This window comes from Megascapheus bottae, chromosome 3 (assembly GCF_031878675.1).
Source record: "Megascapheus bottae isolate mThoBot1 chromosome 3, mThoBot2.hap1, whole genome shotgun sequence".
Classification (NCBI taxonomy): Eukaryota; Metazoa; Chordata; class Mammalia; order Rodentia; family Geomyidae; genus Megascapheus; species Megascapheus bottae.
The window spans coordinates 25,760,257-25,785,945 of record NC_143511.1 but is presented as its reverse complement, the minus strand read 5'-3'; the positions used below and the strand labels follow the sequence as shown (position 1 = coordinate 25,785,945).

General features: G+C 39.8%; 1 protein-coding gene across 2 annotated transcripts in view; it reads right to left on the bottom strand.

Annotated features, from left to right (window-relative positions):
• Positions 1-25,689, bottom strand: part of Dock8 (dedicator of cytokinesis 8) — a 157,958-nt gene that overhangs the window by 82,992 nt on the left and 49,277 nt on the right. For both annotated transcript variants that reach the window (XM_090329689.1, XM_090329690.1), the window contains exons 4-10: positions 23,944-24,015; positions 15,902-16,025; positions 13,646-13,858; positions 10,161-10,246; positions 6,227-6,293; positions 3,646-3,795; positions 297-377 (exon numbers count right to left, since the gene is read on the bottom strand). In XM_090329689.1, the coding sequence (XP_090185815.1) occupies positions 297-377; positions 3,646-3,795; positions 6,227-6,293; positions 10,161-10,246; positions 13,646-13,858; positions 15,902-16,025; positions 23,944-24,015 (793 nt within the window). The remainder of the gene's footprint in view (positions 1-296; positions 378-3,645; positions 3,796-6,226; positions 6,294-10,160; positions 10,247-13,645; positions 13,859-15,901; positions 16,026-23,943; positions 24,016-25,689) is intronic.

Below are 25,689 nucleotides of genomic sequence, written 5' to 3'. Positions count from 1 at the left end.
AGGCTTTGGCCCTGTTTAGTGGTATGGGTCTCAGAAGTCCTCTCAGGCAACGAAATTTGTTGCATACAAATTTGTTGCAACAGTCATTCATTAATAGCTATAATCATTAGTAAGTTCAGTAATTCATTTTTTCTGCAAGCACCATCACTGATAACTGGTTTCTCTTTCCTGTTTTATTTAAACACAATTTAGTAGTGTTTCATATGGGATACAATACATGCTAAACCTCAACAGCACCCCTGAAAATGTCTACTTATCCTAATATTTCACCATTATGTAGTACTCAAAGCTCCTACCTTTCCACCTTCACTTTCTCTGATCACCATATAGGGCTCCGCACAGTCTGCAATCTCTCCCTGTTGCAGGACTTTTTCGATCTAGCAATAAAAATAATATTAAAACAGAGCAAGTGAATTACAGCCACATAAAATAGAATCTATGTCACTGTTTACAATTATATTTATGACAAAATTTGATGGCACTGGACAATCACAATATTTTCTGATTAAAAATAGTATAAAGAATATTATAGAGCTTTTGTAGGAAAAAAATCATAAAGGTATATTTAATGGATGATAGTAGATACACAGCAAAATGTTAATGGTAGTTATCTTTGCATGGTGGGATTATATGTGATTGTAAAAAATTCTCTTCCTGTTATCAATAGGTAGTTCCTATTTTTAAACAATAAATGTGTATTTATCCATAATAATAAAAGCAATAAAAGTTGTTTTATAAACAAAAACTCGGGGTATAGATGTAGGAAGCTCATTTTATTATTGCTTACAAAGTAGAAAGGAGATATAGTCTCTGTAAAAGTCAGGCTGGGAACTAAAACCTTTTGCAAAATGAATAAATGAACAGGGTAAATTATTTATGATTATACCCCCTCCCCTTGCATTTCCTATTAAGGTTGCTTTTCTGGATTTCCTAAAGCAACAAGCGGTGCAACTTCCCATTTTCTCACTGGCCACATGATGAGTGAAGATTAGATATTGCTGTCAACATTGGCTCCAGTTTGCCTCAGGTAAGGACTTAGTGGCCAAGTGATATGAAATGGGAATTGTATTTAAGAGAAAGAATAAGGGAAATGAGAAATTTCTAATTCTCTGCTCAAAGTTTTCTTTGATCAGAGAAAAGCAATTGCTTTGAGAAAAGCAGTTGTATGCAGTGTCAGTAGTATGAGCTGAGATGGGTGAGAAATTGGGTCAACATATCCCACAGACACATTCTTCATCCACACTGTTAAGCACAACGTATTCAGTCAGATCTGCTTCTGTGCGAAGGGCGTCTAATGTCATGGCACAGGCTAATTGAACACCTATTGGAGGAAGTCCCTCTTTTCCCAAAAGGCATTTCAAGTTCATCTCTTGGTCATAGCCTAAAAGGAAGGCTGGCACACTGAGAGACAAACACAGATACATACTTCCTCAGCTAGAAACGAACTAGTATACTTGTTTCCCAGCACTCATTCATTCATTCACTCTTTTATTCATCAGTCTCCAAAACATGTTGTTGTGGCAGCTGCTGGGGAGAGTAGGACATGGGGTCCTTAGTCTCTTAATCCAAAGCTCTTAATCAGAAGTTTGTAAAACGAGTTGGACGGAAGCTTATTTTCTCATGACAGCAATGGATAAAATCATAGTCTACAAATGAACTTTAAGCAGAGATGAAGGTAACTTTCCGTTAGAATCCCAAAGCAGGGAATGGGAAGCCCAGGGCTTTATGGGAAATCCATGGGAGGGATCCCGAGGATCTGGAAGCAGGAACGCCTAGAGACCAGATCTGGAGTTACTGTCCCCTTCACTGCATTGGGCCCTTGGAGGAAAGGACTACAGGATGTTACGCGCACCCACCACGAAGCCCTTCTTTAGGGCTGCTGGGTGAAAGTGTGTGTGATGGAACACATGAGTCTCTATCAGCATGGGAGACGTCACAAAGGAATACATTAGACTCACCTGGAACTCTGAAGGGCAAGAAGCTGCTGTCTGCTCTGTTCAACACTTCGCTTGTTTATTTTGAAACAGGCTTTAAAAGCTTAAGATTCCCTCCTATGCTCACTTTCATTCCTCACTTGTCAAATAAATCTTTTCAGCTATCTCACAGAATCCTAAACTAAACCTTTAAGCCTTAAAGAATCCCCACATGTGCTATCTGACCTAGGTGACTATCTAAAATACAGTTAAGATCTTGGTCTTCAGCCTGGGATAAAACTACGAGTCAGACATCTATGTGGATGTGGGAAATATTACAATACTACTTACTATCGATTTAAGAGGAAAACAATAAGGGAGGCCTTGAGTGATAATAAGCAGGGCAGGGGGTGGAGCTCAGTGGTAAAGCACCTGCCTTGCATGTGTAAGGTCCTAGCTTTGAGCCCCAACAACAGGCAGCAAGTCAGGATTGCCCTTCTATAGAGATTAAACATTTTATATCATGTCCAGACAACTTAGAGTATGTATGTTACCGTCAAATGAATACATGAATGGGTTCAAAAACTTTAAGGACATAGTGATGGGAATCAGTAGGAATCAATTACCATTGGCAGATTACTGTGAATTAGCTAAAGTAAATTAGCAGTAGAGTATGAAATGAAATTTAGCTTCATATACCAGCGTTGGTTTTATTCGTTTCCCAGGCTAAGAGAGAATCATGAATTCAAATACAGGATAACTAGATTGGGATTTGAGTTTATTGAAAAAAGAGGTTTATGTTTGTGACTGTTGTTCTTAATGTACTATGTGAAGTTATTTCTTTTCTTTTTTTCCCCCTTATGGTTAATCTCATGTGGTTACTGTATCTGACTTTGTTACCTGATATACAATATATACACTTATTTTTAATTTGAAATAGGGAATGGAAGGGGGAAAATAAGATGACTGGGAGGAGGAAGGGGAGAAGGGGAACAAAGACATGAGAAGGGATATCAAGGTTCAAGAAGTAATGTACCCACTACCTGATGAATGTAACTGTAACCCCGCTATACATTATCCCAACAATTAAAACAAACAATTAGTATACATTTAGGATTCTCCTAACAGAGGATCATAATGGCTCAAAAGCTATGTACACATGTCCATATAGGATAAGGCTAAGTGAAATGAACTCCAGGATATGGAAACAAGAGGTTTATCCTTGTGATTGTTGTTCTTACTGTACTATGTAAAGATATTTCTTTTCTCTTCTTTTCTCCTTAAGGTTTATCTCATGTTGTTACTCTATCTGAACGTATATTGTATATATGTATATTGTATATACGTTCATTTGTTCATTTGAAAAAGAGAAGTGAAGGGAAGAAAACAAGATGAGTGGGAGGGGTGGTGGGAGGAAAAACATGGGAAGGGGTAACAATGTTCAAGAAGTAATGTACCCTCTACCTGACAAATGTAATTGTAACTCCTCCTCTGTACACCACCCCAACAATAAAAAAATTAAAAAGAGAAAGTTTATGTATTAACTAACCTGATAACTACTTCATTCAAAGACAGGATTCAAAGCTGAGACTGTAGGATCCAAAATGCCTCTTTTTAGTTCTAATCTTTCAGAGGACAGGGGGACACATTCTGACCTTTCTTTTAGCCCACAGCTTTATGGGAGTAACATGACAATGGAAACACTAGAACGTACAAGACTGGGCATAACTACCTTGACTACCAGGTAGATGTCTGGGGATGGGTAGGTGATGGAGAAGACTGCAGATCTTGCTTGACTTGATGGGTCCACGGAAGGTGTATGAGCTCGCAGAAATCCTTTCAGCTGGTCAGAGTTCAGGTCACAGTGAAAATTTTCTGAGATCTGTAAATGAGCAGTAAATGGAAAATCAGTTCAACTGGCTGTCTTCTTCTGCTAAGCATACTCAAACAGTACAAAACCCACACCAACATTTCACTGAAGATATGATTACAACCATGAATGCAGTGTGTGACTCCTGGTTGCTAGGAAGTCTGATATTTTGCCACAATTTCTACATATTTTGGGTCCCTTTTAGGGAGATTTCTTGAAACACTTAAGATCCTAGGAAGTCATTCCTGTTTTCTGAGTTTCAGTGGTGTTCTTAAAGTATCATTCAAAAGAACACGACACTTTCTCTGCCCTCAACTCGTTTAAAATCAAGAATGAGAGAAGGCCAACACATCACTAACTACAGTCAAAGCAAAACAGAAGTCACCTTGTTCACAGAAGTATTATGAAAGTTCTAGAAGGCAAAGGATCATTAGCATGATTGGGAATGATTTTCATGGAAGAGCCACTGGAGCCAGGTGGTTCCGACTCTCACAGGCAGGGCAGAGGATGACGTGTGCCAGGGACAGAATACCCAGAGTTCCGCTGCACAGGTCGACAATATAGAGGCTGGAAGACCCAGGGTGAGCTGGGGTATACTGTTACTGATTCATTCTACCTGGGTTATCAGGGAGAGGAAGTAGCCTTCATGTAAGTCTTGCGTGGATGCTCAGCAGTTTGGGTTTAACTGTCAGTTGTAACTGAAGTATCTATGGATAGTGAGCATCCACTAAGCACTTTGATGTAAGGCGTGCTATGATCCTTGGCTGTTTTAGCATGATGTATGAGCCGTTATTGGTTTTTCCCCTTTTCCTTTCTTTTTTTTCTTATTTTCTCCTTTATCTGCCTTCATTCCTCTTGCTCTTCTTCCCTCCCTCACCTTCTTTCTCCTTCTTTCTTTTCTTTTTCTTTTTTCCTTCTATTCCATCCCCTTCCTTCCTTCTTCCCGTGACAACACACCTGGGGGCTTTGGTCTGAGGCCAGACTGAGCAGAACAATTCCTGACAACTTTTCTGTGGAGCTTTGAATCAAAGTGGTAGAGTGCTAGCCTTGAACTCAGGATCCCTGAGCTTTTTGGCTCAAGGATATACTGTTACTGGAGCCAGGTGGTAAAAGCTTTCTGATGATTAATTAGAGATGAGAGTCTTATGGACTTTCCTACCCAGACCAGTTCAACCCATGATCCTTAACTCTCACTAGCTAGGATTATAGGTAGACAGGATTACAGATATGAGCCACTGGTGCCCAGGGCTGTTCTTTTTTTAAGAGAGTTTTAATGAGAAATGATTGCTCTGGCAGAGACTACATTTACCAGCCTCCTTTGCAGTTAGGAGTAATGATTGGACTAGGTTCTCTCCAGTGAATGGTAAGCAGTATTCAAGTCTAGGCCTCCTCTGCCCATCTTTTCCCTTGTATGGAACAGCAGTGGTAATTCCCAGAGTGATTTGGGGACAGCACACATTGAAGATGGAGGAGCCACTTCCAGGCTGGGTTCCTGAATGACAGAGTGGACTGGAGGCTCTGCTGACCTGGCACACATCCCTTATACATCTCCACTGTAAAGACACTTGCTGCTCCTTAAGCCAGAAATTTGAACATGTGGTTCCCTGGCTAGCAGCTTTAGCATCATCAAGAAACTTGTTAGAAATTAAAGGTTCTCAAGCTCCATCCCGACTTACCAAGTTAGAGAGCAAGACAGGGCCTTGCAACTCTTATTGCAAGGCTCAAGTATTCTAGGATCAAGTGTTCTAGGTGACAGTACTGCACATGCAAATATGAGAAGTACTGTTTTTAAGCCAGCGGATTTGGGAGCTTATTTGTTTCAATAGTTAATCTGCCCTCATACAAATGTTGCAGCTTATTATTTGTTCAATATGTGTATTGGTTCAAGAGCATCCTCCCCTAGTTTTTGCATTGTTCTTCAAAATGACTGAACATCAAAACCCTCACAGAGAAATGGTAAGCTGCTTTATTCTTTTCCATGGAAAACACTTTGTAAGTAGGTGAGGTCTTCTTTCCAGTAAAAGATGTAGAATTTCCTCCACAAGTGCCTGCCATTTTCAATGGACCTATGACAGGGTCCAGTGGAGAAGCATTCTGTGTGTATCCAAGATTGTGAGAGGCTGATTTTTGTTCTTTTATTTTATATGTAACTTCAAATGCTAATTTCTTTCCTCTCTCTATCCCAGCCAGCCTGACATCTCCAAGGGAGCCTTTCCTTTAAAGATTCTTCAAAGACTATAAATGGCTAACAATCCTGTATCAGTCCTTCAAAATCATCACTCTTCAAGGTAGTACATCTGGAGCCATCAAAAACCATCAAAGATCATTTACTTTCAAACATGTGCTTTTTTTCTGCTGTATGTAAGTCAGACTTACAGCATGAGCCCAGAAAGTCACAAACAATGTATGTGCCTCCAGAATGTGTTACTTGTTCTTTTCTTACCTTTTTCCTTTCTTTAACATCATACAGGGCGATGCTGGCAAACAGAGGCTCAATTTCAATCTCAAATCTGTCAGAGGGAAAAAGCGAGAGAGACACAGAGAGAGAGACAGAGAGAGAGAGATATCAATAGCTAGATATTTTTGAATGTCTGGATATATAAACTTGTTAAAAACATAAGCAGTTTCCAGAAATACTTGGATTAGCTCCATGCATAAAAGTCATGTTGAGATATTAATGGAAAAATATGGGAGGATCATGGAAAATTCCTAAGCATTTGAGGTCATGGTGGGTGCTTCATTTTCCTCAAAAATGTTTGTTGGTGGCACTGACTGAGAGATTGAATCAAACCTTTGGTTTGATCCAAGTAGTATCGTTCTTGGTAATACTGAGGGTTAAATTGAGGACCCTGAACCAGGCATTGGTGGCTCATGCTTGTGATCCTAGTTACTCAGAAGGCTGAGATCTGAGGGCTTTGGTTTGAAGCCTGAGAAGAGAACTTTTCTGTAGAGCTTTGAATCAAAGTGGTAGAGTACTAGCCTTGAATAAAAAAGCTCAGGGATGGAACCTAGGCCCTGACTCAGTAACAACAACAATGACAAAATAAGGGCCCCCAAATGTTAAACAAGTAACTCTTCTGCCACTGATCTTCTCTCAGCCTGAATACTATTTCTTACCATCTAAGTCACCATGTTTAAGAGGACAGAGTCTTGCTTAGACAACAGGCTTGATGATGTTTTACTGCTGAGGTAAGAAGCTCTGGTAGTGAATTTTAAGGGATGAGATTTTATTTTTTCAGATGGTAAAACAAAGAAGTGTGTGATTGTTTTTCCTTGGATCTGTAGTGGGGTATTCAGAAGAGGACTGGGGTTATGATGTGGAGCCAAGTCTGATCCTTCAGAGAGAGGTTGATCACTGAGGAGCAGTGGCCTCATGAAAACTAGTGAAGAGGAGTCCCACGGGGCTAGAGGCTTCACTAAATGTTGGAGCATTTGCTTAGCATGTGTCAGTCCCTGGGTTCAATCCCCAGCATCAAAGAGGAAAATGAAAAGAATTAATAAACCACTCATATTAGCCTTAACTGTGCATTCTTCTAAAAATGATGGGCTTGAAGAAAAGACAGCCCCAAGTGCAGTCTCGTCCCATGGTAGAAGAGCTTATGAATTACAGATGACTATCTCCCAAGATGCTCAGTTTTACAATTCATCTCCTCAGACCCCACCCATTGGAAACACCAATGAATGCAATCTATGCAAATTAGGCCAAACTAGGAAGGACTCTGTCTCAATAGAGGACTTTTTAGAGGATTATTTGGACTGAATGCAAGACTTAGTGCCCCATTGTCTGTCATTATTCCAGATGCTGCATTGATAACCGATGCCCTCTAAAGCTGGGTGCCAGTGGCTCAGGCATGTAATCCTAGCTACTCAGGAGGCTGAGATCTGAGCATCATGATTCAAAGCCAGCCCAGCCAGCACTCTACTATTTTCGAGCCACAGCACAGCTTTCAGTTTTCCAGTTGTTAACTGGAGATAAGAACCCTACAGATTTTCCTGCGTAGGCTGGCTTCCAACTATGATCATCAAATCTCAGCCTCCTGAGTAGCTAAGATTACAAGCATGAGCCATCAGCGCCATGTAAAAAATACTAATTTTAAGGTGTACTGACTTCACGTTTTACATTTTCAATTTCTGTCTTATTTGAAATAGGAAATGGAAGGGGGGAAATAAGATAATTGGGAGGGGTTGCGGGGAAGGAAATGGGGACAAAAACATGAAAAGGGGTATCAATGTGTGAGAATATACCTACCACCTTGCAAATATAACTGTCACCCCTCTATACATTACCCCAACAATAACTTTTTTTTAAAAAGAAAGTAAACAAAAAGGCTAACTGGAAGCTATTATAAAAAATTTCTGTCTTGAAGCCGGGAGTTTGGCCTAGTGGTAGAGTGCTTGCCTAGCATGAACGAAGACCCAGGTTCAATTCCTCAGTACCACATACATAGAAAAAAGCTGGAAGTGGTGCTGAGGCATAAGTGGTAGAGCTCCACCTTGAGAAAGTCCAAGGACAGTGCTCAAATCCTTAGCTCAAACTCAGGACTGGCAAAAAAAAAATTCTGTCTGTCTTATAATACACATAATATTCAATACACAAGCAGAAAGCGCGCGCATGTGTGTGTGTGTGTGTAACCCTGTGCCTTTTCACATTCCACTTGGGATAGAAAAGCTTTCAAAAACAGGTGTGAGAAGTAATATCTTTAAGTGCAAAACAGACTACTACACAGTTTGTTTGGATTGTGTGCTGGTTTGGGACCATGAGAAAAATATTTTGAGCAATTAATATGCACACACAAAAATGAATGGCAGGAAAATAACACAGGTTAGGGAGGGGTGGGAAACACAGTAGGAGAAAGCCAACAAAGAGGGTGATGGGGTCCAGTAGAGTGGAAGTTCTTTATGTACTTATATGAAACAACAACAAAAGCTATTCACATTGTTCTGAGAAGAAAGGCGGGGAGGGAGGGAGAAAGAGAAATAGGGAGGAGGAAGAAGGCTGAAGGAGGGAAGGGGATGAATTCACTGGGATGCATAGTATGCAGGAATGGAAATGTCACAACAAACCTCCCTTGAACAATAAATGCACTGCTAATAAAAATGCAAGAATAATGCAGCTGAAAAAGAGAAACATTTAAGAAATAAGAAGCTTAGACAGAAAAAAAAAAACCCACACACGCAATTCCAGCTTTTCCAGGAAACAGTCAAGACAATTGACAAAAATGAGCCAATTTAAGTGGCGAGAGTTGTTGTAGGTCGTAGTGGTGCTTCCTTAGTGACACCTTTCTTCCCAAGAGCAACCCATCCCAAACAAGGTCCATCACCATGGTGATAGACAGCTGTGCCAGCTCTGAGTCTGCATATTTTCGGTTGTATCCATTACTGTGCTTCATTTGTGTTGGCAAAAGTCTAACGAACAGGACTCCACAGTAGAAAGGGGGCTAACTTATAGCATCTGTTGTATGTTATACTTTCAACAGAGCCAGTTTCAAACTACCAATATGACTTGACTGGCCACAGGGCTGGAAAGCAATAAGGCAATTCCACCACTGGCTTCACTGTCTTATTGCTCACACCTTTCCTCCTGCAGGAAATTGAAGCCAGGTTCTTGGCACAGGCAAGGCAAGTGCCCTAGCACTGAGCTACATTCCACTTTACTGTAATTTTCTCCTTTTTTTTCAGAAATACTAGGCTTTATATCCAGTTTGGCCTAGCCTGTGATCCTATTTATGCTTGCCATGTAGCCAGGATGATAGATATATGCCACCATGCCCACCTTCTTATTGCTTGAGATTGGGTCTCACTAACTTTTATTTAATCCCAACTGGCCTCCAATCATGATCCTTCCAATTTCTGCCTCCTGAGTAGCTAGGATGATTATAAGTGTGAGCAGCCACACCTGATTAGTTAGTTAGTTGTGGGGCTTGGACTCCGGGCCTGGCCCTGTCCCTGAGCTCTTTAGCTCAAGGCTACTGTCCTACTCCTGGAGCCACAGCACCACTTGCGGTTTTCTAGTGGTTCACTGGAGATGAGAGTCTCATCGTCTTTAGTGCCCGGGCTGGCTTTGAACCTCAATCCTTAGATCTCAGCCTCCTGAGTAGCTGGGATTATAGGCTCGAGCCACCGCACCCAGCTTTATTTTCTTAAGGTAGGCCATTTCATTCAGTTATCTGACCTGTCTGCTTGACGTTAGAAGGCACCTATGTGAGTTAAAAACTATCAAAGGCTTGGTAGGAATAGAATCCTGGTCTGGCTAAATTTGTCTCATAGCTCTTCTGTTATAGGACAAGCCTCCCACACTGCATCTTTGATGGTCCGATGGTCTGGGCAGTCCGTGTTGAAAGGATGACATACACATTGGTGCATTTGCTGATACTTACTTCAGGGACAACAACTTCACCAATATCCGGTTTCCCAGATGTTCTTTAGGACATTCTGGTACTGGGCGGATTTCCACAGCATCCTCCTGCCATCAATCACAATGTTAAGAAGTCAGTGGGTTTCTGGGAAGATTTCTAGAGGGAGCCAGCCCTCCTCAGCATAAGTCAATACAATTTTTCTTTTCTTTCTTTCGTGTTGGTCCTGGATCTTGAACTCAGGGCTTGGGCACTGTTGCTTAGCTTTATTGCTCAAGGCTAGCACTCTACTAGTTGAGCCACAGCTCCACTTTCTGATGGATAATTAGGAGATCAGAGTCTTATGGGATTTCCACCAGGTTTAGTTTCTAATTCATGCTCCTCAAATCTCAGCTTCCTGAGGAGCTAGGATTAAGAGGTGATCCACTGGTACCAGACTGCTTTATGTCGAATGGCAGAAATTATATTCCACTTTCACAAGTTTGTCATCCAGCACCCTAACTTCAAGGTTTTCATTCACAGCAAATGTTTTGTCCTTTCAGAAATTCAAGCTTTTAAGACAAAGAGACTGAGAGAGGAAGGAAGGAAATGCAGACGGGGATGTGAGGTCTACAGAGAGCATTCCAAAGTTCTGGACCTATTGTTGGCTTCCTCCCTGCTCTCTTTTGCTTCATCTAAATACTCTTCTAACTTTCTTTGCAGGGAAATAAAATAATATAAAACAAACTCATGAAAAAAGTCATTTTAAAAATGCTTTCAGAGTTTACAGAGATGCATTTCTTTTCCACAGGAGTTTCTTTGGGAAAAAGTACAAATTACAAGTACAATTGCAATTTCTGTGAGAACAACTTCTACATATAAAAGGGCCCAGGTAGAACCCTCCAGAATTTTAGACATACCAATTTACAAGTTTCCCTACACTAATTATAAAGCATTCCTTTCCACCCCACAAAGCAAGCCCAAAGACTTCTGCTCCATTATAACTTTTACAGTTATAATTGTGAGAGTCCCTGCATTGTCTCAAAGACAATGAAACTAAGTTCCTTCCAAAGCAACATATGGTTTATTCTTTCAATCAATTCAGAGTAAACATTGTCCTGTTTAATGCCATACAGACTTAGATGAGCTAATGTCTTCCGGGTCCTGTTCTCTAGCCTGGAATTTTTGTCTTTTCTGATGTCACTTGAGCTAAAGTCATTTATGCCATTAACATCTCCATCCTTTAAATGGCAGAAAAGGAATGAAGAAGAGAGGGTCCATCAGCCAGCTCTAATATTTCCTCAGAAATCTTGCAATAAGTTTGAATATTACGCATGGAAATGGAAAAAAGATTGCAAAGATGTGACACATTTTTTTCAAGCATCATTTTTCTTTTTCAGTTAAGTGTGCTCATATACTAAGTAGTCTCTGGGGGCATACAAACAAGCAGACAGAAAAGGTGGAATTCACATGTGAGGGTCATAGGTTTAATAAATTACTTGTTGAATCATGAACAAATTAGTCTCTCTGATTAATACTTTCTAATTTGAAAGGTAAACATGATAATATTGCTCATATTATTCCTATCTAATATACTTCCTGTTGACAATGACTGCATATATTTAGGGGGTACAATGTGATGTTTGGATTTATGTGTACACTGAATGAATATTAAGTGAAGCTAATTATATATCTATTACCTCATCATTTTGGAGGGAGAAATGTTAACGTCTATTCTTTTGACAACTTAAAAATAAAGTACATTAACTGTGGTAACCGTTTAGATATCTTGTCATTAAATCTTAATTCTTCCATCTCACTCAAATTATTTTGGTCAATATCTCTCTCCAACTCTGCTGCCTCTTGGTAAGGAGGCTCTCTGTTTCTATGAAGTATTTTACTTTTTTAAGATTCCATACAGAAGTGAGGCCTTCAGTTGGAATCTGATCCATTCAGAAGAGGGTTTTATATATGTATGCCAGAATGGAGGCTTGAGCTCAGGGCTTTGTCTTCTAATTTGTTGTTTTGTTTTACTCAAAGCTAGTGCTCTACCACTTGAGCCATATTTCCACTTCTCAGAAGAGGATCTGAGGCTTCTGATAAAACTTCAAATAGAATAAATATGGAAGAAAAACACCATGGTTAGAAAGTAAAAATAAGCCAGGTGCCAGTGGCTCACACTTATAATCCTAGCTACTCAGTAAGCTAAGATCTCAGGATCATGGTTCAAGCCAGCCTGGGCAAGAAAAGTCTCTGAGACTCTTATCTCCAATGAACTATTTAAAAAAAAAAAGCCTAAAATGGAGCTGTGGGTTAAGTGGTTGAGCACTAGTCTTGAGCAAAAGAAGCCCAGGGACAGAGCCAGGAACCCCTCCCCACCCCCAAAAAAGTCAAGGAACATACACAGGGCTAAATCTTGAATGATGGGCATCCCTCTCTCATCCCATTTAAATACTCAAACAAGTGGTCACGGACAAGTTCTGAGTTATTACAACATTCTGGATGGGCTTCGAAACTTTGCAAAACAATCACAAAATTCCACCCTCAGTTGTGATGATCTGATTTCTTTTGTAGGCCTGGAATAGTATCCTTTATTTATTTTGTAATACTGAGGTTGAGACAGGGACTCTATTACTGAGCCATGCATCCAGCTTATTTTCACACTAGATATGTCGAGCAAGGGTCTCACTTTTTGTCTAGGTGCACAATCCTATTTTTATTGTTTCTGACATCGTGTGGATGACAGATGTATGCTATCATACTCAGCTTCTTCCACTGAGATGGAGTCTTGTGAGGTTTTAATCCCTGTGATGGTCTACAATTCCAACTCTTCCAATCTTGGCCTTGTAAGGTTCTAGGATTACAAGCATGAGCCACTGTGCTCATTTTAGTCTGGAATATTTTCAAAATAAGTCTCCTTAGCTATTCTTTGGTAGCATTAAAAATAAATCTTAAGCAAGGTGCAGGTAGTTACTCAGGAGACTGAGATCTGAGGATCGTGGTTCAAAGCCAGCCTTGGTAGACAAATCCTCAAGATTCTTCCCTCCAATTTATCAGTGAAATGTTGAAACTACAATTATGGCTCAAAGTGGTAGAGTGTTATCCTTGAGTGAAAAAGCAAAGCAAGAGTATAAAGCTCTGAGTTCAATTCCCAAGAAACCAGCACAATAAATAAACAAAAAACTTAAGAAAAAAACTAAAGGCTGAATTTAAATACTACAAATAGCAATGTATTAGTTGCAAAATATAGTTGCAAAATAATTTGACTATCTGTATGGCTTGACTGCCTGTCAACAAGATATCTGAAATGTTTAGGGGATTAAATGAGCTAATCCCAGTGAATGTACTTGGTAAGCAGATATGAAAATCCTAGACAACTGTCCTCTTAGAGAATTTGGGCTGCATAATTACCAGTAATTGGCTCTTCTATGACATACCCCAAATGCAAGGATAAAAAAGAAAAACCCTCAGAAATCACATAACAAAGTGCCTGCCATTGAGCTGTAGTCTGTGTCTTCACTGGTACCTACCTCATCCACAGGTGGGTACAGGGCAAAGAGCTCTGCCTGCCGATTGGTCCTTCTAGCCTCCTCGTTCTGCTTCTCAAAGTCCTCGGAGCTCACAACCTGCAGCAGGTTTTCTAGGCGTGGGTCAGGCTGTAGGCTTCGGAGGTCGAAGCCATAGGCAGTGAGGGGACCTTTCCCAGACACATCGCACAGTGCTTTTAAACTACAGGGGTCTCTCTGTGGGACAAAACAAGAGAGAAGGCATGGATGCTAGATTCTGAGATGTCTTGACTTGGGATTATAGAATCTCAGGTCTTCAGGGGCTTTCTGAACAAACCAGAGATTTGTCTTAACTTCCTGGTAGGTCTGTCCTTAAAATCTGCTCTCTCCCATCTGAAAGCAGGAAGTTATGTGTGGGGTGAACTGGTTGGCTGGAGTAGAGTATAAGTCTTACTATTTGCTCCTAGTTCCTCTCATCTTGGCGTTCCCAGCTGTCACACCAGCGGTTCTAGCCTTCACACCACTTCTACAGTAAATCATCATCTCAGCGCCTTCGGGATACTAACATTACCTGGGTGTCCCCAGAGCTCTGAGTCTGGACTATATCACCAGCTGGGTGGTGTCCCCTACTCAGAGATTTAAGTTCTTGCCCGGTTGGCCCCGCTTCTGAGCGTCTAGCTTTTTCCTAGACACACAGTCCTCAACTGGTATGTCAAATCATCAGCATCAGTGTCAGGTTGGAAATGCTAATGAGACATGCAAATCATCATCACCACTCCAGAACTCCCATTCAGAAACTCAGTGGAGCAGCCTGTGTCTGAACAGCCTTTCTGAGGATTCTGATGGAGCTCAAATGGGAGAACCACTGCCCCAGGTCCAGCCACACATGACTATTGCTGTTTCTTGCAGTGACGCATTTTGTAAAAACCCACTTCTTTCATTTCAGTTCGGTCCTTTAAACCCCATTGCATTCATTTCTAATGTTAAATTCCTTCTGGTAAAATATCTATCATGGCTTCTGCTTGACTAAAACAAGGCTCAATTTACTTGTTCATCATATATAGTGAAAATTGAATTTAGTTAAAAAAAAAAAGAATGACCATGGAGAAAACCAGTCTCCCACTGAGTATTGCATCCCCCAGGGAACTGTACAGAATGGATGGCTGCTTCATATGAGATAGTTGGCTTGGCTTTAGAGACTCTGGTGTTTGAATAGGTATTATTTTAAGATCTCCACTCATATCAGTAGCAGGAGATGCCTTTGTTATGAAGACATCAGAAAGTTGAAAACTGTATTAGTTTAGAAGACGTCATGTCAATTTGAATGGATTTCTTTTCAATTTAGCTTATCTATACAATGGACTAGAACACCGATGTGTAAAAAAATTAATTATGGTAATATGTGACTAACAAAGTTTATTAACTGCTTTCCAGTAAGATTAATATAGCATATTGTAGTGAAACCATCACAGTTATCCATTTTCCACAATTCTTTTTGTCACATACAATTGAAACTCTTTATCCATCACAAAATAATCCCATCCTTCTTGAGCCCCTACTAACCAGATCTTGTTCATCCATCCATCTATTCAAAGCCAACTGAGTCTCTCTTCCACTCTTTGGATGCTATAAATAATAATGCTGCTGTGAACATAGGTTTATATAGCATTGAAGAATAATTACTTTATAATAATATAATAATGGTAACAATAGTAGCCACAGTTTACTGGGCATTGATTCTAAATTAGCATTTGTTCTCTCTTTCCATATGTGAACTCAATATTCCATTATCCTCATGAGTTAGTAATATCATTGTGGTTCTCCAGGGGGAGGAAATGGAAGCTGGGCTGAAGCCCAGAGGGATAGTTCAATAATCCTGCCTAAGGATACAGGGTATGTGAGAAATGAGAAAGGGATTCCAGGCAATCTGACTCCAGTGTGAAGCTTTTAATCACACAGCAGTCTGCTTGAGGATGTCAGGACTCTCTATAGGAATTGCGTTAGGGATGGATGATTCCAAGGCATTTTAGGATGGGCTTCCCCATAACGAGCCCTCTTCTTTGATCTATTTTACCTAATGAGCTTCTTGATTTTCATTTGAATACCATCTTTATAGCTACAAACAAATTTAAAAAATATATATGTATCATTGACACAGATGGTAGAGTAGTCAAATAGTCTATGAGTCTTACTTTTATTCTAGTATTTTTTTTTAATTGACAGCATGTGCTGGGCAGAGCAGCTGGTAACCTGGCAACCACATCTGTTGGTAGGAAATACCTGATCAGCCGGTTCATTGCCCTCCAAGGTTTCTGACTCAAACGTCTGTTTCTGAAGCGTCTTATGAAAATCTTTTCGAGATCCGGTCTTTTGAAAGCCACAAATGTCTGCATTTCCTTGGTTTCTTTTTTTTATTGTAGATGTTATTTCATTAGGAGAGAGAAGAGGGGAAGAGAGAAAGAGGCAATACTGTTAGATTAAAAATAAAAGTTGAGGTCTAAGTGTACAGAGAAGAAAGGGCTTTCAGAGAGAGGAGCAATTGGAGTTGCTCGCATCTAATGACGCACCCAGCCTTAATCCAAGGCCCTGTTGTAATGAGATACAAACTTGCCTCCTGGCTGGCTCATTATTAAAGGCATGAATGGCCTGGGAAAATGCCATGGCCACTGACAGAGGTGCGGTCACTTCAGCTGGCCCTGAGTGGAAAGCTAAACTATGACCCAACTGTGAGAAGCTTGAATGAATCCAGCAATGTGTACATGCATCAGAGACCATTTGAAGATTAAAAATAGAGAAAATCATGTGGCCATACTGAACAGCAACAGTAATAAAACGACAGAATGTGGTTAAGAAAAAGAGAGAAATGATTTATTTATTGAGATTCATAACTTCACCAACTTCATTAAAATGGCATTTTGAGTAATATATAGCTATGTGAAGGGATTAAAATAACGATTGCCACTATGACAGGGTAAGGGAGACCATCATGAAAAAGGTAACGCATACAAGCTAGCAAGTCATCGCTAAAGAAACCACTCCTTCATATTTCCCGTTTAAAAATATATTTTACATAATGTTTTATTACATATATTAATATATATGACATACAAACCCTCAGCTTAATTTTAATTATGTTCTAAAATCTATGTGCCAGTGATTGTATACAGAGATTGCCTTCTTGAATACTTGTTAAACATGACATTTGAAATATGATGTAATAATCTATGTTAATAAAAGCTTAAATATGTATATATGTATTTGGGGGGGGAAATATGCTACCAAGTATACCAATGTACAGTACTTTGTTTGGTTTCTGCACTATTAGATCAACCACCGAGCCTCTCAGTAAATGAATGTGCAGAGCTAGAATTTATTAAGCAGTTCAAATGGCAGATAGATAAGCCAAGAAATAGAGCAGAACTATTAGCAGTGGTCTAAAGGCAGAGTTCATAATTCTTCAGGAGCAGGAGGGAGGAGGGAGTGGCTTCACTAGCAGGTACTTAAGTTTAATTCACTGTACTAGTTATGGAAAGAAGATGCTGTCCTGATGACTTCAGCAGGGAGAAGGGACTCTCTCCTTGAACCTGACTCTGAAGACAATAAGAACCAAAGAAGGCAGGATATAGCCTAGGAGACAGGCCAGATCACTTTGGGGAAGTATGCCAAGTTAGGATTCCTATAAGTGGCCGTCTTCAGTTTCCCTACCCCCACATTTGGACTGGCTCATCCTGTATTGATATGGTTGAGAAATTTAGCAAGTGGGAAAAAAAAGGAAACGAATTTGATAGTCTCTGAATGAAGAAGACTGAACATCTATGAAAAAAATATAGAAACATTTCCTAAACAATTCCTGGCTCAGGATTCTTAAACACCAGCAACACAAAACAAAGATGAAAATATAATTTGACATGGTTCAAAAACATACATGGAAGCTGGGAGTGATGGCTCATGCCTGTCGTCCCAGCTACTCAGGAGGCTGAGATCTGGGGATCGAGGTTCAAGGCCAGCCCAGGCACAAAAGCTCTTATCTCCAATTAGCCACTAGAAAACCAGAAGTGGCACTGTGCTCAAGGGGTAGGGCAGTAGCCTTGAGCTGAAGAGCTCAGGGACAATTCCCAGGCCCAGAGTTCAAGTTCCACGACTGACAAAGTATTATAAAATTATAAATTATTAAGTAAACAAATAAATGGAATATAAATATAAAATGAACATGTAAATATCAAATTATAAAGTTATTGAAATTTATTTTCTCCTGATAAGAGTTCTTTGAGAGTAAGCCTGACCTGGGATTTCATAAATCTGCTACTTTCTTGAAAGTTATTCACACCCATGTAAGTTCAGGTAGTAGCCATGTGCATGTGTACATATATACATGTGTGTGGGTGTGCTTTGTTAATGAGGAAACTGCTGTTTCTGGGCTGACCTCAAGGGGCCACTTTAAACACTCATGATCACAGGATTCTTTGCAAGGGAACTCCCCCCCTACTCGGGGCCACAGGAATAAAAATCAAGGAGGGCTGGGCTAAAGAACTTTTGTCCTCTGTTATCGTAGTCACTTTGGGAGGGTCACAGACCTGGCCAAAAAAAAAAAAAAGATTTTTTTTCACAAGACCCCCATTTCAACAGAAAAATCTAGATGCAGTGGTACATACACCTGTGATCCCACCGACTACTCAAGAATCCTAACATGTCTGTTCCCAGACATTCTTAGTTGGCACCAGTAGCTCATGCCTGTTACCTTAGCTATTCAGGAGACTAAGATCTAAAGATCATAGTTCCAAGCCATTGTTTCCAAGCAGGCAAGATCATGAGACTCTGATCTTTAACCACCAAAAAGCTAGAAGTGGAGCTGTGGCTCAAGTAGCTCAAGGCCTTGGTCAAAATAGCTCAGGAACAGCACATAAGCCCTGAGTTCAAGATGAAGGAAGGAAGGAAAGAAGGAAGGGAGGGAGGGAGGGAGGGACATTCTTGGAAATTTGTGAAGGTAGAATGGAGTCTGAGGACCAAGGCTTGAGTAGTAGGAGGATTCACTATTCCTCCCTGCTTGCTTCTCGAATGGGAAAGTGAGACAACTTTAGGCATTTACTTTCCAGAACACTCTGTAGGTCAGGCCAAGAGTAGAAATAATTTGAAATCTTATCCTTAATAAATTTCTTTCCAGGCTTTCCATAAAGGACTGCCCTTGCAATTCACATGGCATCTAGGAAATCTCAGTGAAGACTCTTGTACACCAGGATCATAAAAGTCAGCCATTATTATCCCATCAACAACAGTATCGTTAGATGTTATACCAATGGAGACACTGTAAGTCTAGAGCATCTTATTTCACAGATATGTTGAATTTCATGTTTCCAAGCATACTTTTTTTTTTTTTTTGCTATGGTACTATCTCCAATTACCTACTCTGAAAAAGCTGGAAGTGGCGCTGTGGCTCAAGTGGTAGAGCACTAGCCTTGAGTGAAAGAAAGTTTCAGGGACAACACATAGACCTTGAGTTCAAGCCTGAGGACCAGCAAAAAGGAAAAAGAATTCAACAGACACTTTGAGAAAAGTGTCTGAGAGAAATGCATACAACGTGTCTTGGAAATAACACATTATTACTGGCCAGGTCAGGAATGGCTTAATGAATGAAAAACCCCCTAGCCTTTGACTTAGGCCATTGTGGATGTGAACCTGTGAGAACTCTACTCCTGTGGTGTAGAACAAGGCGGGGAGGTCTACAGGTGGCTTGTTCTTTGTTACCATGTATGCTGATGAGCCTGGCTTGCTTTCCATACTTTAAGAAAGCAAATAGCTAAGCACTTTGACAGGCAGCACAACAAATGCATGTCATAAGAAGCTATTATCGATCAGGGAGACATTTTTATGGTGTTTTGGGAGTAACTGAATTATATATTATATGCACTGATGTGTTTGAATTTTAATTGTTTACCAGTTCACTGGGAGTAAAATATGGAGTAATAAAACAGATGCTACCCCATTCCTTGGTATCTCTACTCTCCTTGAGTTTGACCTTCTTTCAGAACCACTTTTATCACCCAGGGTGAAAGACAATCTGAAGGTTTTTATGATGCTGCCCATAACACTTGGGAAATATTTCACTGACATTGCAAATAATGCTGTAATAATAAACAGCATGTAAACAAGTTTAATTACTTAAGAATTTGACTTATCACTAAGACATCAACAACGTTCTGGAGTTAATCATCCCTTGATTCCATTTAGATAAGATAACGTTTAAAATACTTAATATCACTCAAAGGAGGCTAGGAAACATTAATCCACACAAAATCATCAAGATACATAGACATTGGGTAAGATAAATGAGTAAAGATGGTGCCATGCTAGTCATTTTCAAAAACCAAGAGAATAAAAACATTTTTGTTGTTGTTGTTGGCTGTGAGGCTTGAACTCGGGGCCTAGGTGCTATTTGTAAACTTTTTTGCTCAAGGCTAGCACTCAACTACTTGAGCCATGGCTCCACTTCTGATTTCCTTGTGGTTAAATGGAGGTAAGAATGTCATGGCCTTTTCTGCTTAGGCTGGCTTTGAACCATGATCCTAAGATTTTAACTTCCTGAGTAGTTAGGATTACAGGTGTGAGCCACCAGTACCTGGCTCCTCAAAAAAATTTTATTTTTTTAGAGGAAAGGCCCCAAACTTGATGCCAGAGACCTGAAAGATAGAATGGCTATCTGTTCAAGGAATCTTTTAGACTAAATGACCCAAACATTTCACATAAGAACATATTTTTCTCCAAGAGGCAATGTCTTTTACATTTCTATGTGATATAAATCCTTTCCTATACACTTAAAAAAAACCACATAACTTTCTTCTATCCTATTTATCTGATTTAAGCATCTCAATGGCCGATCTTGAATGGCAAATGGCCTATGAATGAGAGGAGTGGGAGGGAAAAAGTGGCTATTACTTCACTCCTCGGTCCCAAAGTGGGATTCAAAGCCATTACCACAGAAGGGGGCCATAAATGTCTGTCTTCAGGTGTTATGGAAAAAGGTAATATTAGCAAGGAAGTAACTGAGAACTAAAAGAGCTTCCTAAATCAGTCCTTGGATGTGCAGTTTCAAATGACAGAGGGAAGACATAGAAGGCAAAGGGGCTTCTGTTAGCACGGAAAGTGAAGGCATCTCCAGTCGGCCCAGTCACCTCTACGGCCAGTATGTGTGGAATAGCGTCCTTGTTAATTCACCTGACATGCTAATGTAAATTACTTTTCTGATGTTTAAAAACCATCATGAGTAGTCAATGTTGAGTTATTGGATTATTACTATGTACCACTATGTATTTACTTCAGTTAGAAGGAATATTTTGGTTAGATTGGATTTTAACTACATACAAACCTTATGCTGTCCCAAATCTTACCTTTATTCCATGAATATACAGAGTAAAATCTATTTTAGATTATCAAATTAGAAAAAGAACTTTGAGTGATCCTCTTTATATGATTTCCTTTGCATATATTTTTATTAATTTGCCTAATTAAAATTATTTGTCAGATAAGCAAGAACAGAGTCATATTGTATACATTCTTTAATAATATCATTAATAACCAGGAGTCAGCAAATTATTACCTTATACCAAGAAATCTTCTTTACATAAATCAACTTATTTATTATATACAACAAAACTTACGATGTAGACATTATTGTTGTTGTTTGTAGGACTGGCACATACATCTAGCCCTTATAATCAGGAGGCTATTTTAATTCTCATGTCCCTACTGGGGAAATGAAGGCACAAAGAAATAAGTTCACCTTGTGTCATATAGCTAGTGAGTAGTAGAGCCAGAATTTGAATCCTGTATCTCTAGTCCACAGAAAGTGCCCTTCTATAAAGTTTTATAATAAGCAATAACATCATAATAGACCTTGGTTTAATTAGTTATTTCTTTGTGCCAGGCATTGTCCTAGATTTCTATCCACTGCTTTTCAAGTGTAATTATAATGCATCCATTTTGGAATATAGTTGTGTGATTTTGACAAATGCATATGGTTATGTAACTGCCACTATCATACTGTAATGAAGACATAGCATGGCTCTAGAAGCACTCTAAATTCTCCCAAGTTCTGCAGCAAACTAATTTCTCCAAACCCAGAACCACTAGAAAACCACTGGAATCCATTTACCTGTTTTCTGTTTCTGTAACTTCACCATTTATGTCATGCAAATGGAACCATGCAAAGTGGCTTGTTAAATACTGTAAAATTAAATTATTTGATTTTATGTCCCTATCATTTCTAGAATTTCTACAGCTGAGCATTCAAAAAAGAGTCCTTTTTCTTCTTTAATATTCCAAGGATAATGAATTGCCCTGAGCAATGAAAATACCATCTCAAAATAGAAAATAAATCTAAAAACCAAATTTAGTAAAGTGGACTTTTCTATTTATCATTCCTTCTCAGACATTTTCAGAACATTAATATCCAAAGTAGACCTCTAAGTATGACATTTAAAAGCTTGAGAACAGCTTGTTCTGAAATCATCTGCCTATTACCCATAAAGCATGATCTTACATGGATGCCTAGTAAGTTGTCTTCTAATTATATTAAGACAAAAGACAAACTGGCACCTAACTTCCTCTTACTTTTACTAAGTGATGCTTTCTCTACCCTCCCAGTTAATGAAAATACTATATATACTGACATCAATGCCCCCCAAAATCAGCACAAAATTCAATGACACATTTTCAGGAGCTGGACAAAACCCAGGTTCCAGTCTCATCATTTATTTACCCTAGAGAGCAGTAACTTTGCTATGAAAAGAAGAGGCTTCCGAACTTCCACATTGTATGTCTTGCCAAAGATTCTCTGGTGTGTCCCTAGTGTATGGGTCCTAGTTAGAAATCAGCTCCCATCCTGATTCTCAGCACGCATATGCACAGTGTACACACATGCATGCACACACATGCACACACCCCCTCCACATGCTTGTATCCTAGACAAGTTGAAAATCTCAGTGTTCACATGTGCTCTAACAAGTCAACACTACAGAGACTATGGATAAAACAATCTCACAAATACAAGAAAGAAAGGTTCTGGGGATTGAACTCAGGGCCTGGGGTGCTGTTCCTGAGCTTTTTTTTTAACTCAAAGCTAGTGCTCTACCACTTGAGTCACAGCTCCACTTCTGGCTTTTTCAGTTGGAAATCAGAGTCTCATGGACTGTCCTGCCTCGGGGTGGCTTTGAATCAGAATCCTTAGATCTTAGCTTCCTGAGCAGTGAGGATTACAGGCATGAGCCACTGGCACCTAGCTTAGAAAGGTCCTTTTATTTATCTATTTTGGTCAGTCATGGGATTTGAACTTTGGGCCTGGGTACTGTCCCTGAGCTCTTCAGCTCAAGGCTAGTGCTCTACTGCTTTGAGCCCCAGCACCACTTCCAGTTTTCTGGTGGTTAATTGGAGATGAGAGTCTCATAGATTGGTGTGCCTGGGTAACTTTGAACTGCAATCCACAGATCTCAGCCTCCCGAGTAGTTATGACTACAGGTCTTTTAAAGGGAGGATTAATCCATAATTCATTTCTGGGTCACTAATTTTAATGACACCTTTGAATCTGAGACCAAGTTTCAACTCACTAGTAATTCAACAGAATAAAACAAGAAAAGCTCTTTATTTAAAAAAAAATGAGTTACATATAAAATATAGTGGCCTGGCGTATGATCTTAGCTAACCAGAGACTGAAATCTTGTGGTATTGAGGGTCAAAGTTTGAAGGCAGCCTAGGCAGAAAAGTCTAAGAGTCCACTGTCTCCAATTAATCAGCAAAAAGACAGAAGTGGAGATATGGCTCAACTCAGAGAAACACTAGCCATGAATGAAAAAGCTAAGGGACAGAACCCAGACTATTTCAAGCCCCAGAACTGGCAGGGGAAAAAAAAAAGAAAAGAAAAAAAAATGCTCAGAAAATGAACAGGAAACCTGCAGATACAGTTCAATGCATGCCTAACATACAAGTGCCCTGGCTTCCACCCCCTGTACCACCACAAACAAACAGAACATGGATATAAATGACAGGCTTTAAATAATACTACTGTATTAACATAGGTCTACCCATCACAACAATTGCACCATTAAAGCAGCAAGAAGTTAACACAGGAAGCAGCTGGGAAGGTGGAGTGGGGGAAATGGAGACAGGAAGACAATAAATAAGACAGATAGCTTAGTACTTCCTACTCCATTTTTCTGTAAGTCTAAAACTGTCCCCAAACTACATCAATGTGGAAAAAAAACCAACCCACAAGAAGTCTAATGATATACAAATGACATTTGCATAGAAAAGGGTGAAGGAGGAAAGCAACTTACTTCCGGTTGACAACCAGCCATTCCCGAGTATACGTCTGAATACAGTCCCTGACGTGAGGGTCCAGTTCAACCCTAATTAGATGAGAAAGGAGACAAAAAAAACGTGTTAGCACCAAGCCAAGGCAATGGGGCATGCCTTAGGATTTCAAATCCAATGCAAGGATGCTCTTTGCTCTTTACAGTCAGGATCTGAAGAATTCCTGAGGTGACAAATAATTCTTCTTTGACAAGACAAACATGTTAGTACTTTATGTTTTGTGGGGTTTATTATAGAAAATTGTTAAGTGATACCTAATCCCAGAAGGCAGGAAAGACACCACGATGGGCAGAACTAGCTGTAATTAAATACCAACCCCAAAGAAAAAGCACAAATATTCATGTCTAGCAGAGGTAATGTCTGTGCATGTATAACTTTGTTAGAACATGTGTGTTCTCCTTTTAGAAAACTAAGAAACCTAGCTATCTTGGTATAATTGAATGACTGAAGGACTGCAGACTTGGCTCTGGTTACTGGTCACTAATTCTCAGGAGTGATGTTAATACTTGCTTAAAAATTCACACCTGTAATCCCAGCTACTCACTCAAGAGGACAGGGTCTGAGGGTCTCAGTTCGAAGCCAGCCTAGGTAGGAAAAGTCTGTTAGATCCTTATCTCCACTAAACTATCAAAAAAAAGAAAGAAAGAAAAAAAGGAAAGACACAAAAAAGAAAAATGAAAATCTAGAAGTGGAGCTCTGACTCCTATGGTAGAACGCTAGTATTGAGTAAAAGGATTTCAGGGACAGCCGGTGCCCAGGCCCAGAGTTCAAGTGCCAGGACTGGCACACACACATACACAATTCACCCTAAGAAATATACTCTTTATGGGTTTCTAGGTTTGACATCAGAAGTAAGAGCAGTAGCAAGGTTTTCTGCTGTGTTTAAAAGGGCATTAATATATTAGAGATGAAATGATATGATAATACCTTCCATTAATATTTCTTACATACCTGGTATAGTAGGGGTGTATCACTTTGCTCAGCTTTTCAAAAATAGTTGAGATGTTTCCTAGGTGGGCCTCAAGTTATGAACTTCCCAATTTTAACCTCCTCAATTATTCAGGATTATTGGTGTGATTGTAGCTGAATCTCTCTCTCTCTCATATATGTGTGTATATATTCCCATCCTCTCTTCTTTTTCTCTCTCCTCTCCTCTTTTCTCTCTCTTCTCCTCTTTCCTCCACTCCCTCCCACCCCCATCTTTGTGCTAGTACTATGGCCTAAGCTTTTTTTTTTTTGCTCAAGGTTGGCACTCTACCACTTGAGCCATAGTTTGACTTTTGACATTTTGGTGGTTAATTGGAGATAAAAGTCTCATCAACTTTTTAGCCAGAGCTGGTTTCAAACCTCAATCCATTCGGCCTCCTGAGTGGCTAGGATTACAGGCCTGAGCCACCAGTACCCAGCAGCCATTCTCTTTCCTCCTCAGGTATTTGTTCTAGTAAAGGAAAGCTAACTCAGAGGGAATAAGAACAGAATCCATCTATGGACCTGCTACATGTATGAACTCAAATACTGTGATGGTTAGACATCTAATCTTGAATCCCAGACCACCCAAGTCCCAGCTTTATCCTTTACCAGCTCTGTGACAATCATTCAAACTTCCCATGCCTCAGCAGGTGACTGAAATAGTACCATGCATGTCTCATTTAGAGACGTATGATTACTTCGTGATTGGATGAGCATCTATGTATATTTACTAATAGGTT